The 16,681-nt window shown below is 37.5% G+C and overlaps 1 protein-coding gene across 1 annotated transcript in view; it reads left to right on the top strand.

Annotated features, from left to right (window-relative positions):
• The window catches only part of tle2b (TLE family member 2, transcriptional corepressor b), a 47,809-nt gene that overhangs the window by 8,850 nt on the left and 22,278 nt on the right, over positions 1-16,681 (top strand). Inside the window, exons 5-7 of the mRNA XM_081385241.1 lie at positions 952-1,049; positions 2,892-2,955; positions 13,949-13,993. Of these exons, the coding sequence (XP_081241367.1) occupies positions 952-1,049; positions 2,892-2,955; positions 13,949-13,993 (207 nt within the window). The remainder of the gene's footprint in view (positions 1-951; positions 1,050-2,891; positions 2,956-13,948; positions 13,994-16,681) is intronic.

The raw sequence follows: 16,681 nt of genomic DNA, 5'->3' as shown, positions 1-16,681 counted from the left end.
AGTTAAGTGTCCATCGGATGTACACTTCAGATTCTCACTGGAAGTATTAAATCATCTGGGTATACTTAACTGTTTTATGAATGCTGCAAATTCAGACGTACTAGTTTTCACATACTGTATTCGACTTCTATATAGTAGGTCAGTAGACATTTAAGATGCAGATGCCTGTACTTTTTTGGTTCACTTAAAAGAATGAACTCTTAAGAGTCATTAGTTTGGGTTGAGTGGTTTGTTTTTGATTCAACTAAAAGAACCAACCAGAGGAGTCATTCTTTCTGGAATTAGACTCCACTGGTCAAGCAGTTTTTGATTCACTGCGAAGAGGTGACTCATAAGATTCATTTTTGAACAATCGGACTACACTGGTTCATGATCTGATTCGTGTCATTGTCAAGTTAATTGGTTCGTTCGGAATTCAGATTCATTTTAGTGAACCGTCTGCATTACCATTATAGTTTTTGGTTTAGCAAAGAAATGCATTTTCTGTCATTATTAATAAAGTTAGAAATCATCATGCTGGGTTTGTATAGAATTGGTTAGATTGAAATGTGGTAGAGTTTGGAAGGACAAATTGAATTCTGAATATCTGACGGTACAATTTCCATGCAATACTCGTAGCTGCTTATCTAAAATAAATGATTTGCACTTGAGATTGGGAGGCATATTCGTGACTACCAAGAGTTTGGGTTAAATCTTGTGAGAGCTTTGCAGAATGAGGGTTAACACGACCCCATAGAAGTGCTGCTGTTATCAAAATGTCTCTCCTCTCTTACTAAAAATGCATGAAGTGTTTGTAGTGAGGCCAAGGTCAAAGATAATGTGGTGGGAGCACATTTTCATTTGTATTTCAATGAGTCACTTTTGATAAATTAATTTACCCAGTCCAATCTCCCAGCTCAGAGTGAGGGCTGTTTACTGATTTTCACGCCATCTCTTTCTCGCTCTCCTTAGGTTCCTCTGCAGCCTGGACAGTCATTTAAGTTCACGGTGCTGGAGACTCTGGACCGCATTAAAGAGGAGTTCCAGTTCCTTCAGGCTCAGTATCACAGGTGAGATCAGACGAGCTGATTTATCTCTTCCACAGGCTGATAACTGGCTGATAATGCTACTATATTGTACACAGCAGTATGACATCAACATTTTCATATGTTATTCACTGAAATGTGCGTTCACCCCCGTGTTGGAGAGTAACTGACTAAAAGTGGTGATGGTACTAACCACATTTTCACTCTGGCTTTTCAAACAACAAGCGACTTTTCCCAAGAATTAGTGGTTTTATATTACATTGTTACAGCTGAGCAAACTGAAACAATAATTAAAGCTCTGCTGATCTGACCTTTTTTCAGTAGCATGCGAAGAAGTCTGAATCGTTTAAGTGTATTCATTTGTGTTGATTTCATAAGTGACTCAATTTGTTCTGATTCCTTTGAATGAATTGGTTTGTTCTGATTGATTTCAGTGAATTGGTTTGTTCTGATTGATTTCAGTGAATTGATTAATTCTTGTTCTCTTTCAGTGAATTGGTTTGTTCTGATTGATTTAACATCTGGTGCAGTGACCGAAAATGTAACATTTGTTTTTTCTTCATCGGAATGGTACGAAACTTGGTATAGGTTTTGGCACTTGCTATGTGAACACAAAAAAATCATGGACATAATTCAAACTGAAATAAAATTGTCACACTTGTGCTCTTGGCAGTCAAAAATGACCGCATTGGAAATTAATAGGAGACGAATTTCATCTAAGGAGAACTTTTGGTACTGCGGCCAAACAAAATCTTACTGAAAGCTAATTTTTTGAGATTTCAGTTTCAAAATTTGAACACAGCATGTTTAGATTTATGACTTTGATTTTCTCACAGTTTTACAGTAAAACATGTTTTTGAAAATATATATTTCATATAAAAAAATTAAATAGTATTTTTGCACATTTTTCATAACAATAAATGTAAAGTTCTGTATCTTTTTTTTTTTAAGTTAACTTTTTAAAACATTTTTCACTTCAGCAATAATCTGCCAAGTGTCGTCTTTGAAAAGAGATCATACTTAAGTCTGTGCTCTAAACCATTCAAGAATTATGACTGTTTAAGTTGGAAATTTAATTTTCAGGTCTATGCTCAAAAAGTGAATGAATGGATTATAAAGACAGCGTAAATCTAATTTAATTCCATAAAATACCCTAAAAATACTAAATATTACATAAAAAAAAACGTTATCGAACTAAAATATAGTACATTAATTTCATTTAAATAAAAAGATAAATTTCTGCCATTTTTGACTAAACGTTGACCTTTTTTTAAGTAAATTGAATTATTCTTACTAATTTAAATGCATTGGTTTGTTTTGATTTATTTAAGTAAACTAGATTATTTTGATTCATTTAAGTGAACCAGGTTGTTTTGATTTCTTTAAGTGAATTGGTTTATTCTGATTCATTTAAGTGAATTGGTTCACTCTTGTTAATTTAAATTAGTTGCTTTGTTCTAATTCTTTTAAGTGAATTTGGTCATTCTGATTCATTTAAGTGAGGTGAATCATTCAGATTCATTTAAGTGAATCAAATTGTTTTGATTCCTTTAAGTGAACTGGTTTGTTCTGATTCAGTTAAATGAATTGGTTTGTTCTGATTTATTTAAGTGAATTCGTTAATTCTTGTTAATTTAAATGAATCGGTTTGTTCTGATTCTTTTAATTGAATTGGATTCCTTTAAGTGAATTGGTTCATTCTGATTCATTTAAGTGAATCAGATCGTTTTGATTTGTGTAAGTGAACTGAATTATTCTGATTAAGTGAACTATCTGCATTGTGTCAGCATGTGAACGGCTCTTTCACAATTTATATATTTTTCTACTGTGTTTATCATTCATATTTTTCTTTTGTGTTTTTCACAGTCTCAAGCTGGAGTGTGAGAAGTTGGCCAGCGAGAAGACAGAGATGCAGCGACACTATATCATGGTGAGCTTGTTCATCCCTCATATCGTCAGATCTGTCGTACGCTCCAGTAAATACAGCATAAAAGCCCTTCTGTATTTAAAAGGGAGATTGCGTTTGATTTGATGTTAGGGGGTGTTTGGTTAACCCGAGGACACGTCAGCGGGACGACGATAGGGGTTGGGGAGATGAAAAAGTGAGAGGGAGAAGGACGGGTGATATGCGAGAGCCAGAAAGAGAGGAGGATGGAATGAAGAGAGAAACAAAGATCGCAAGCACAGACATGTAAATAATGAGAGGGAACAGCAATTCGGTGCTTGCAGAAAGCAGATAACCCAGAAGGCTATATTTAGCCCGCTAGACCTGCCATGTAGACTAAGACTTGTTTCAACAGCCTTCCCTCTTATTTGAATGCATTTGTAGTTTACCACATTTTTCTCTCTGTGCTCTTTGACGACTAAACGGAGGACTGCGTGTTCTTCTTGTTTCTCTTTAGTGAATGATTTATATGTTGATGATGGGCATGAAATAGTTTTCAGAGCTCATTTGCGATGGTGCGTTAGCCTCCTGGCTAACAAAAGCAACAGAGACAGTGAATTGGATGATATTCAAGCATTAAAAACCCTTTTCGGTGCCATGGTGCAATGGCTGGCGCACACACTCCTCATATTTTGAGCAATGCTGAAAGTCTTATCTCTCTCTCCACTATGCAAAACTCCCCAAAAATGATTTCAAAAACATTTTCGAGTTGTGGCATTGGTCTTAAAGTAAGGTGTTTTGATAACTTTATCCATATAAAACCAAATTTACTGACAAAGCATTATGAAATCATTTACTTGGGGTTTGTGGTGCAGCTGCTGTCAGATTCAATGCAGATGACTGCTTCATCTTTCAACAAAAGTTTCTCTGCGAACTCTCCATTACACCGTGCCTCGTTTATAAAAAAAAAATCCTCCGATACGATGCGGGATGGCATTAAAATAAACCATCCACTGCACTTGTTTTCGACACTGGAATCCTTTTGAAGTCTATACAGAAACACAAACTCTGTTTTTAACTGGACGTGTCAAAGTGAACACTCTTTCACTCTTCCATTTGTCTCAAGTGACTCAAGTGTGTGTGGAGAATGTCAGAAAATGAACACGCATCTGTATTGTATACAGTGTAGACAGCGTCAGTGATTATAATGGGTTCTGTTTGCTTATGGCGTGCTGCGACTCTCTCATCTAGTTTAGCAAACGTCAGCCGTTAAGCGACTGAACTCTGGTGGGCGGGGCCTATGGTGCGATGATGAATAACTATTCGTCGATGTCTTGCTCTGGAGGCAGTCATATGCAAATGTGCGATTTCACAGATCCTGCAATGTCAAAACGAGTCTTTTTGGAGCTTGATTAAATAAATTGTTTGTTTATAATGAGGAGGAGGTTTTAGGCTATACAAATTGCAGGTTGTTTTAATGGTTTAAAGGCAAATTTGATTTCCCATGTCATGACCACTTACCTCACACTTTGTAACACATCTTTCCCTCGAGGGTCAAAATGACCCGAAGCCCTAAAATTATACTTAAATTTTTATTGTCTAGAAAACTTATTTTGTATCATTTTGATCATATTTTTTATATTTTTAATGCAATTTTTGGGAGATTTTTTGTTGTTGTTATTTTAGAGATTTGATCAATAAATAAATAAATTTAATTAAAAAAACATTCCTCACATCAGTATGCATTCAGATACACATGTAGACATTATAAAATTAATTTTTTGGTAAAGTTTTAGCATTTTTAGTTTGAATTTTGAGCATTTTTAGGTTTTCTATGTGTACTGAAGCATTCCATTCATTCCTAAGGGGGTCAAATTGACACGCGAGGGAGGCACAAAACTCCTCGAATCCATTCCTTTTTTATTTATTTTTTTGTGGGGTTTTTTTGTGTTTGTGGTTCAAGTGCGACAAAAGCCCTAGGGTCTTGGACCCCTCTGATGAACACTCGATTTTACATTTTAAATTTAAAAAAATGAGATTCGGGTCAAAATGACCCATATTGAGTCATGGTGCAGATTCAGAAGAATCAGATTCAATTGGCCTTTGACATTACATCACTCCTTCCATAAAATCTTACAGTTATCTATCCAATGAAACAAAAGAGCCTAATATATAGAACTATGTTCATGCAAGTTTGAATCTGGCTTATGACATGTCCTGATCCAATTCTCTTTCTTAATAATATAGTTAGGCCTGAATATTAATTCGCAATATAAATATCAAGGCTATGGCTTAAAAAAGCTTGTTGAAGTTGTGGCTTTTGTCTTGATATATTGAGCTATGATGCTCATGTGGAAGACAGAGGTACGAATTCGCTTCAGGAAATCAGTGTCAGATTGTAAATTGCAGTATATGTGTGTGTCTGCTGATGCGCCATCATGATCTAGCCTTTAATGAGCGACTGTCTACATGGTCACTCTGTGACCGTTATATGTAATCCAGACCCTGGGGCGGCCGAGGATAGAAAGACTGAGCGAACGAGGGGGCTAATGCGCTGCTTTTGCAGTAACACCCCCGCCCCGACTCACCCGTCTGATGCTCTCTGCTCGCCTCTGAACATTACTGTCACAGATTGCCCTCGCGCCAGAGAGAGAGAACATAAGGAGAGATCAGCGGCAAAGACGAACGAGGAGAGTAAAAGAGTGAGTGAGAGAGAGAGAGAGAGCGGTGATTGAAACACAGCAGTAAAAAAATAAGAAAAAGGAGGGGAAGATAAAGGCTGATAGAGAAGATGAAGAGGAGAAGAACTGACAGAGTGAGAGAGACAGTATAAAGACGCAGCGGGAGACAGTAAGACGAAGAAAAGACGAGGGCAGAGAAAGAAAAACAGGAGAAAGAGATGAAGAGAAGGAGAGAGAAGGGCAAAACCAGGAAGGCAGAAAGGATAAGACGCATTTGAAAACGATTACTTTGTGAGCTAAACATTTGAGTGCTGCCATGTGTGTGAGAATAAGAGAGAGAGAGAAATAAAGAGTGCAGAGGGTTTAAACAAACAAAAAAAAATGATACTAATGGATTGCTCCTGTTTTGAGAGATTTTGATGCTTGTTGATGTCCTGTGATGGAAAATAACTGATGTTTCCAAACCAAACAAATCAAATTGTTAAGCAAACAGCAGCAGCAGTGCAATACATTGATTTACTTTCAGTTTGACTTTAACTCTCATTTAAAGCTACGGTGCACAATTTCTGCTCCATTAGCGGCACCAAAGCTAATTGCAAAAATAATTTTCGAAGCAATTTAAAATGATTTTATTTTTTTCCGAAACATCTTTAATTTACTTTCAGTTTCACTTTGAACTTTCACTTTTAACTATTAAGGCTTGAAACTTTCTCGTCTAGCCACGCAAGCTTGATTTCAATGCCGAGAGTTTGGGTCGGGACTTCTGTTTCCAGATTTCACCTTTAATTTATCCATTAGGATATGTTGGTCAACCTAGACCTAGAGGAACATTTTATTCTCCTTTAATAGCTCACGAAACCTTTGCTGTTGTCATTTTTCAAGTATCAATCAACTCACATCGCTATCATGTTAATACTACACATAAAATAACATCCTAAATAAGCAAATGGCTGTAATTATGTGGTTGACACTCCAACATGGTAGGTGGCAGTATTGCACCTTATGTGGTTGTGTGTTATGTGGCATTCCACTGTACTTTTATTAAGCGTTTCTCAATAAAATATATATAAAATATATAAAAAGAATAAAACATAAAACACAACCCTGTCTCTTGTTGTTAAATGTCAGATTTAATGAACAATAATAACCATTAAAAAATTATAAATATAAAAGCTTATACAATAGGAAATAAAGACAGGCAAACAATTCAGCCAAACATACAAATTCAGCGCTTTAGTAGCCTACAACAGTATTTAAATATGTAAAATTATGAAACTTAACTTTGCCCTCAGCCAAAACGATATGCCCGGGAACAAATAATAGATTCACGACACCAAATATTGCCCTTAGATATAGACAAGATGAATTATCTCATATTTAACCATTATAGAGACATCAGAGCCAGCGGCAAATGTCGAGGTTAACTTATGACTTGCTGAGGTAAGGCTGATCCAGGCGGGGTACATGAGCGCTGAGCACGTGGTGATCAATCGCCTGGATCCCACAACTCCGAAAACGTCGGAGAAAATTTTCAAGTAGTCGCTATCTTTATTAATAAACCACATTTGAGCTTTAAACAACTACATTCTCACCTGAAAACTCTTACAACTACAGTTCGTTAAAATATAGCAGTAGTATTTTTTAAATGATCCGGGTTTACTCCATTGTGGGTTTTCTCCTCTGCCATTGATGCTTGCTAGTTAGTGCGAGATGCATTCTGGGATACCTGGCTGTCTCGATGTCGCACAAGTCACCCCTTGATGCATCCTCGTTAAAAGGGGTGGAGCAAGAACACATCTGGGGATTTGAACTGTACTTGGCTAAATGTGAACTTTGAATTGGAACAGTTCTGAGGACATGGTTCTCGATCTCTTCTAAAACTCTTCTAGATTACTAGGATCATTTCCTCAGGAAAAATCTTATCAACAGGAGAAAGTCTCCATTTAAACTGAAAGAATTGAGACATTATATGCATATAAGTGAGCAAATGGGAGATATTATTATCATAGTGTTGCTGTACACATTAATATTTGTTTGCATTTCAGTTAATAGTGTTCCTTTTCAGAAATTTGCTATACTCCTCATACTTATCTAATTATTCAAGGTTTTATTCAATTTGAAATTCAATTTAATCAAATGGCTTTCTGCAATTTGCTTAATCTATAATTGCTCTGATATGAATTGGCATTCTATGAATCACGGCTCTGGTTTTGTGTGGCTGATAATGCACTCACAATTTTCCTCCGTCTGTCAGGAAACTTGCCAGGTAACTCATAATTCAGTCTCGGATTCAAGAACAGCCGCCAGCAGCACTGTCACTTACGACATTCGTGGCTTTCATATAATGTCACTTTATTGTCTGGGGAAAAAAGGAAGTATAATGAAATAATTTATGGTACAGCCTTTTCTGTGGCTGATTTAAATAATGTCTTGGATTTAAAGGCACACTATGCAGTTTCAGTTTTTCCTCAAACAGCGCCCCCTAAGCTGTTTATTAAGGTACAAATCTTGCATAGTGTGCCTTTAAGAAGACAATGAATTTCTTAATGCACAACTTATCATGGTTACTCACCCTCATGTCGTTAAAAACCTGTATGACTTTCTCTCTTCTGTGAAACACAAAAAAAGATATTTCGAGAAAAAAAAAATCAATATTGTTTTGGACCCCATTGAATTTCATTGTATAGACAAAACATTTTTCAACATTTCTTCATTTGTGTTCTTCTAAGAAAGAAAGTCATACGGGTTTGGAGTGACATGTGACATAATTTTCTTTTTGTTTGAACAGTTTACAGTCTTAAAATCTCCCATTGACCTTCACAGGTGGAATGCTCAGCATTTACATCTTGAATTCCCCCCATGTCGTATTTACCATAATTATGTTTTCAGAATCTGAATTATGTGTTTCTATGGCAACACTATTAACATCAAAACGAATCTGTGTATTTTGAGTAATCAAAAGACATTATATGTCTTTTGTTTACTTTCAGATTATTATTTACTCAACAACACTGTTTTGGGGGTCTAATAATGCAAACTTTTGAAAACGATACCGTTATAGTCTCCGTGTAAACTACTAAAATGTGAATTTGTGAAAATGGTGACATCATGCATGTGTATTATGTGTTCAGTCTACTGGCATGTAAAGTTTCTTTACAAAGTGACATCGCCATCTACTGGCCTGGCATAAATAATACAGCGTTTTTAGGCGCTCTCATGGATCCTTGTGAACAGGGATCATTTTGACGAAGTTGTCGTCTGTATGCGAAACTTTTCACAAACGCAAATGAAAAAGGTTTCCGTTTTTATTACATTGTTGTCGTGTAAACGTAATCTAAACCTAAAATTGAGTTTTTCCGCGTAAACTGTAGTAGGCCTATTTCTTTCTAGAAGTGCAAATATATTTAGTATTTCCTTTTTTGGAGCTTAGAGGGTGGCTATTTTTATATCAGTCAATTCAAATTGGGCTGTTTGGTGTAAATGGGGTCATGGCTGATGCGATGATCCTGAGAGTATAACCCAATGGAAATTACATCTCATCAATGTTGCCTGTCTAGTGTTATTGGATCAGGATGAGCCAATCAATGTGTCTGAGCTTAGAAGATCACAGATGCATGCAGTACAGGAGTGGACTTTCACACACACACACACACACACACACACACACACACACACACACACACACGCACATCTACAGAGATTTCAGCAAGAGCCGAGTGTCCAGCGACACAGCAGGATGTGTGTACGAGCGACGGATGGCAAACAGCTGCCGGGTTGAACCAAGGGACACCCCGTACATTTTGCCTCTCGTTAGACCGCCGAGGACTAATACACACACACACACTGCAAAGAGAAACGCGCGCACACACACACCACGGCTGCGGCAGGAGGAGAGGCTTTGTTGAACCTCCGCCGCACTGAGCCCCGCTACATCCGCCACATGCTGTGCGCAATCTGCTCCAGACAACACACACACACACACACACACACATATTCGTAGACTCCGGGGATTACACACTCACGGTGTAGAATGAGAATGCACATAACATGAGAGAGCTTATATAACAACGAGACACGACGAGAGAACGCAAGAATATAAAGCCATTACGAGCCAAAAGCGTGTCAAAATCCCACTGATATTCAGAATAACAACACAATCACAAAAAACAACATCATGTCACGGTGAAACTCACACACCTTCAGTTATGAGCTTAACTATGTAAACTTTTGCATCCGCAACACACAGACTTTTTTCGCACAATTTTCATTGGCCCCACCACAAAAAATAAATAAACAAATATATACTTTACTGTTACTTTAATTTCCTATTATCACTGTAAAGCTGGTTTGAAACAATCAGTGCTGTTAAAAGCGCTATATAAATTAAGTTGACTTGACTTGACTTTTAGCAACATAATTTTTCTGTCAAGAGCAAATATATTTGTTATTCATTACATTGATAAAAAGATTTCTTTAAATTAATTTGAATAATTTACAATTCAAAAAGTATTTTGTTTTTTAAAAACTATTAATTTTAAAATTGTAAATTAATTAAAATAAATTAAATCAGTTATAAAGGTTATTAAATAGCAATAATAGCTGAAAACATTACATGTCATGCTTGCTGTATAATTTCCAACTATTATAACTAATAAAAACCGATTTAAATAATTTATTATTGAAAGTTTAAAAAAAAAATTTGTGAAGAAAACTTACTGTTTAATTACGTATCTAATCACATTTGCTCCTGACACACTTAAATATTTTTTTAAATTTAGCTATAATTTCATATAATTTCAGTTTTGCTTTTTTTAGAAAATGATAGCAGTCGGCATTCTTACTAAATTCAACAAATTCTCTAATTTTTTTTTTACATTTTTATATTTGTAATGAGCATTTTGCCTTTATTTGAAAGAATAATGTTCAGATTGAAGATCTTTATTTGTCACATACACTTTTATATGCATAATAATAATAATAATAACTTTATATTTATATAGCACCTTTCACAGGACCCAAGGAAGGACGCTTTACACATAACTGCAGAGACAAAAGAAAAGTCATTCAAGGTTAAATGTTATTCAAGGTTAATACAACCTGCAGTGAAATCTGCTCCATAAACCGTGCAAAACATATACAAAGGATAAACATAGAAATGATAATAGAAAATAGCTAAACCTGAAGAACAAAGACTGTATACAATAGAACTGAGACATGAATAGAATAGAATAGTCAAATGTACAGAGAGTGTGGCATCAACAGTAGGCTACAAAGTGCTGTTTGCAGATAATTGAGAACTGACAGGAAAGAACCGGAAAAGAGGGTTTTGACCCAGTCTGGACTAGAACTTGTGTCCCCATGAGCACAACAAATGATGTCTTGTTGGGTCATGTGGAAGGTCAGTCAGCTGGCCCCAAACCCTCTTAGACTTGGCCCCTGGCGATCGGATTATCTTTTATCTCTAATATTGTAACCGAGGAAGCTGAAAGTTGCTTAATAAAGCTAAACTGTCATTCAACGTTTCCTCTAGGGAGACAGCAGACACAACACGCTGACAATTTCAGCTTCATTAAACGTTTTATTTACTGGACTGTGTGTAGGTCGAGGTAATAGATCACTTGTCCACAACTCCATCTGACTCATGCTTGACTGTACATGACTCAAGGCCATGATGCTGGAGTGTTCTAGAAAGTTGTCAGCGTCACAGGTTTTCTAGGTTAGCCACTAAACATCTAGAACCATTGTTGCTTCAAACCAGTGTGTTTGACATTGTGTTAAGTTTGGCTAAAGGTTGGCCAACACTAAAGCCGGGTTCAGACTACGGGATTTTCAGGCCGATTTATTTCAGATTTACCCCTCCCCCAATATTCGGAGAAAAAAAATCGCGTCCAGGGCATCGGTCAGTTCCGATGTTCGTCCCAGATTATGTCGTAATGTGAGGCGTTTACTGATTAAATCTTAAATCTCCCGATCTGCTCGCGGACACATCTAGCCCGCCACGACGATATCAAACATGTCTGATGTTTAGGATTTTAAATCGAGACGATTGCGACTATGATTGCGTCAACAATAGCCAATGAGAGACAAGGAGACGGAAGTGACAGAACTTTTGAAATGGCGACCGCGAAATAACAAGCAGCTGTACGGGTCTGTTTTACAACGGAGATTATGGAACGGCTGGTCGAAATGTGTCAAGAACACGGCTGCCTTTTATAATGTCTCCTCATTTAATGTCTACAGCAAGTTGCCGCGACACAGCATCCCTTTAGTTTACATCCGTTTCTCTGTGAGATGCTAAATCTGGCATGATACTCTTAAAGTCCCCCTGTGGTCAAAATCAAGTTTTTAATGTTGTTTATATATCTATGTGGTGTTTTTAATACGCTTTAAGACAAACCATGTGCAAATTCATAAGTCAACATCATTTCTGAGAATTTTTAAACTGCAGTGAACCAAAGACAATCTCAAAAACGCGGTTTGATCGCTGGTGTTTCTGGTCTTCTACCTTGTAACCAATCAGGTCAACATGTGATCGGCAACTAGTGGATCTCTGAGTGAGTGGAGGCGGGGCTAATTTGCATATTCATAGAACCGTCTATTCTAAATGAAGCAAGGGTTTAAAGTTATATTCAAGCTATTTTTAAGGCATGACAAAATAAAGGAAGAACTTTTAAATATGTAATTTTAGTGATATTTAAGTGGAAAAATTATTTACTACAGGGGGACTTTAAGAATATCTTGTAGTGTGTGATGCGCAGTGGTTCTTCAAATCTTGTAGTGTGTGTGCAGGTTTGAGATTTGAAAGAAGAAAATCCTTTAAGACTCTCCTTATGTGCATAATGCAACCAGATTTCACAATCGGTTAAGATTTATAAACTCCTGTAGGCTGAGCCCAGCTTTAATGTAGACATTTCCATTCAGTTGGTACCGATATGTCAGCCAGTTCAATTAATTGACTGATATATGGCCCATTTTGGTGAGAATTTGAATTGTCGCTCAGCGTTTTTTCCCTGGATTGATTCTACATCAAAACATGCTGAGAACTAATGTTGGTGTGGAATGATGCAGAGACCTTTTTTGGCCGTAGCTGAGGTAATATGAGCGCCGCTGAATATCCTTCTGGGCCGCCGCAGAGCTTTTTAAAGCGGAACTGTTTCCAGCGGCCCTGCTGCACTATCAGCATGCAGAACCAGCGAACATGATTTATATTTGTGTGTGTGTGTGTGTGTGTGTGTGTGTGTGTGTGTGTGTGCCAGCAGACCAGATAGATGGGGAAATAGTTCTGCTATTTTGTCACGCTTTATCCAAAATTCATCACCCACCGGAGTGATCAATACTGGAAATGCAATAAATTTAAATACAGCGCTACATGTCTAAAATGCTTCATTTTATAGACTTGCATTTAAACTGCCAGTCAAAAGTTTGGACTTGCTTGACTGGATTTATGGTTCCATGGTCTTAAAATCCTTTTGGTTTAAAGGTTTATATGTAGAGGCTTGAAATGAGTTTTGTAGACAAAATTGTTTCAATGCATGACTTTCTTTGCAAAACAAAAATGTTATTATTTTTAATGTTTTTTTACTCAATTTATTAACCATTAACTATTAATTCCTACAGGTTGGTAAATGATAATACTCTTTGCGTTTTAGGATTAAAAACTATGCATAAGCCACACAATTTTAGGAATCATTCATTCATGCGCATAGAAGAACCAGGAATATTAATATAGATACTTTGCAAGCACTAATAAAGAATGAATAGGTAGGTGTGTCCAGACTTTGAAATATTTTACCACTTGTTAACCTCATATCGACACCTTTGGGGTTTCCAGGCGCTGTCATTAGATATGGTGAGACTTTAATCCTGAGATTAAACCACAGAGGTTTGATAGAAGAGAGGAGGTCAGGCACACATCACGGATAGGAAATGGAGTTTACAGAATAATAGAGGAGAAGGGCAGGAGAGAGGAGGATTAGAAAGGAAGGTCGGTAACGAGGGAGCCGATCGGAAAAAACAGAGATAAGGGGAGAAAAGAGGAAAAGGGATTTTTAAAAATCGAGCTCCTCACAGAGCGGTTATCGAGTGTGTGAGCGTGACAGACAGACTGAGAGAGACACAGAAAAAGCGAGCAGTTGTGTCAGGTTTCATCTTCATCATTGGCATCGCTGCTCATCTCCCTGCTGAAAGAGACACGCTGAACCACGCGCTGTCGCTGACACGCTCAAAATCTCTTCGTCTTACTGTAGTTTCAGCGAGTCGTTAGTGTCTGTCAGGCCGCTGAGGTTTTAATTTGATTGATGATGATTCACTGCTGTTTAATTCATCAGATTAATGCTTTCACGTTTGTGTTCCCACAGTACTACGAGATGACCTACGGGCTCAACATTGAGATGCACAAACAGGTAAGATAAACCTATGGGGCAAATTCACTAAACCGTTTTGCCTGTGGTATTTTAGGACTCGAAAACAACATTTTATTCTCTGGTCACACTAATCCGATTTTGTTTTTTAAGTCAGATTAAGACAGGCTGTTTATAGGTTTGCAGCTATGCATAATATCACACATTATCACATTAAGCTTGCGTCGTGTCCTTAATGATTCTGATCATACTGTTTACACTCTAAATACATATAGATGTGGTTTGAATCCGGTTTGTAAAAGCCTAATTTCATGTGATCTGACCTTTACACTTGAAATACAAATGGATGTTTTGGATCCTGTTTATAAACGTGATTTCATGTGATCTGACCGTTTACACTTGTAACATATGGATGTGGTTTTGATCTGGTTTATAAACATCTGATTTCATGTGATCTGACCGTTTACACTTGTAACATATATGGATGTGGTTTGGATTCAGTTTATAAACATGGTTTCATGTGATCTGACCGTTTACACTTGTAACATGTGGATGTGGTTTGGATCCGGTTTAAAAACGTCTGATTTCATGCGATCTGACCATTTACATTTGTAACATATATGGATGTGGTTTGGATCCGGTTTATAAACATCTGATTTCATGTGATCTGACCGTTTACTCTTGTAACATATATGGATGTGGTTTGGATCCGGTTTATAAACATGGTTTCATGTGATCTGACCGTTTACACTTGTAACATGTGGATGTGTTTTGGATCCGGTTTTAAAACGTCTGATTTCATGTGAACGTTTACCCTTGTAACATATAAGAGAATGCTAGCTTCTAAAACGAGGAACTTAACTGTGCACATCATGTTCAATATGCTATCTGATTTACATAATTCCTTTCATGAATCAGTTATTGAAACCACATAAACATGTGAGTGCAAATAAACCAAACTATCAGTGGGCGCAATTCATGCTCAGTGAATTCCCACGTATGCACAATAAAATGGTTTTAATGGGGTTAAATCCTCCATGATACTTCATAATCACACACACATTCGTAACATCATGCGCACATGCATGCTTTTTGGAGTACTGTTAAAAGCACGAAGCAGACTTTGTTTACATTTTAAAAGTATAATTATATAAATAAAAAATGAAAACTATTTATTTTATTTTAAGCCAGCCAATCAGATTGGAGCAGGCGATCAGTCCCTTTCCGTTTCTGTAGACAAAATGCATCATAAGATCCATGAACGGGCTTTGCACTGTCTGTGAACATGCCACACTTCATCAACAGCTTTTAGCGTTAGTGTCTGCTGTAAGAATAGACAGTGCTGTGTGTGTGTCTCTCTTTCCTTTGACTGATTTCACAAAATCAGTCTTTCCCAGCCTCAGCGATGTGTGAGAAAGAGGGTAATCATACCCGCTCTCTGTGTGAGCTGGCATAGATGAATGGAGAGTGATGGAGGAAGACAAGAAAGAGAAAACGAAGAGAGAAAAACCTTTGAGTATCAGCATAAAGTTTTGTCAAGAATCACCCACTTAGTCAGGATGAGACTGTCTGATTGAAATGTGAAGCAACCAACCACATTTTTTTTTTTTTTTGCTGTTTTGGGGTGGGTCATGTGATTGTGTGTCAGTGGGCGGAGCTTCAGTCCTAATGCTTTCTTGTTCAACAAACTGATTTGCCTCCTAATAGGATTCCACATCTCTTTGTCTCCGCCCCTTCTCTAATCCTTGTTTGATATTAGTTGGTCTCAGCCTCAGATGTCACGCTTACTGAACATCTGATGCATATGGCACACTTATCCTGAAACACTTCAGGAGTTTCGAAGTCGCCATCTGATTGGTTGAATTCTACAGGATGTCCTGGAGACGTGTGTGTTGCGTTCTTTAACGGACCGTCTGGAAACAAATGCCGTGACGCCAAACTCCCTCGTGGAAGAAGAACGCCGTCATGTTTACATCTGTGACAATGAGCGCTTACCAGTATCAACTAAATGCTGGATTTTCAAAAGTATGTGAAATTCGTGGCTCCATTGTTGCAGTAAAGTTGCCCAACGTTCTTGAATTAATAATTTATAGATGCACGCCGGTCTGTTTTGCTGGGATGTCGACTTTACTTTTTTACACCCCTAAACATGTCGCGGAACGAACCGTGATTGGTTACGTTATATGTCAGTCAAACATACTCATGGGTGGACCCTGACCAATGAAATCTGCGAGAGAGCTGTGCTCTGATGTTTGCACATGATTGGCATCTCAATAGTTCACCTTATCTGAATACATGTGTTCACTGAATCCCTGACAAATGCTCCATCCATCCATCCATCCATCCATCCATCCATCCATCCATCCATCCATCCATCCATCCATCCATCCATCCATCCATCCATCCATCCATCCATCCATCCATCCATCCATCCATCCATCCATCCATCCATCCATCCATCCATCCATCCATCCATCCATCCATCCATCCATCCATCCATCCATCCATCCATCCATCCATCCATCCATCCATCCATCCATCCATCCATCCATCCATCCATCCATCCATCCATCCATCCATCCATCCATCCATCCCCTCTAATAGCTCTTGCATCATGATTGCAGCCAATGCAGTGATATTTGTGTGTCTTAGAGAGAGAGCAAGAGATGAAATAGTGGACAAAATGGAGAGGGAAAAAAAACCAGCAGAACCACAAAAAAGTGGGAATAT

This window comes from Scardinius erythrophthalmus (assembly GCF_964197995.2).
Source record: "Scardinius erythrophthalmus genome assembly, chromosome: 14".
NCBI lineage: Eukaryota > Metazoa > Chordata > Actinopteri > Cypriniformes > Leuciscidae > Scardinius > Scardinius erythrophthalmus.
The sequence above is the reverse complement of the archived record's forward strand: the minus strand, read 5'-3'. Positions and strand labels throughout refer to the sequence as shown.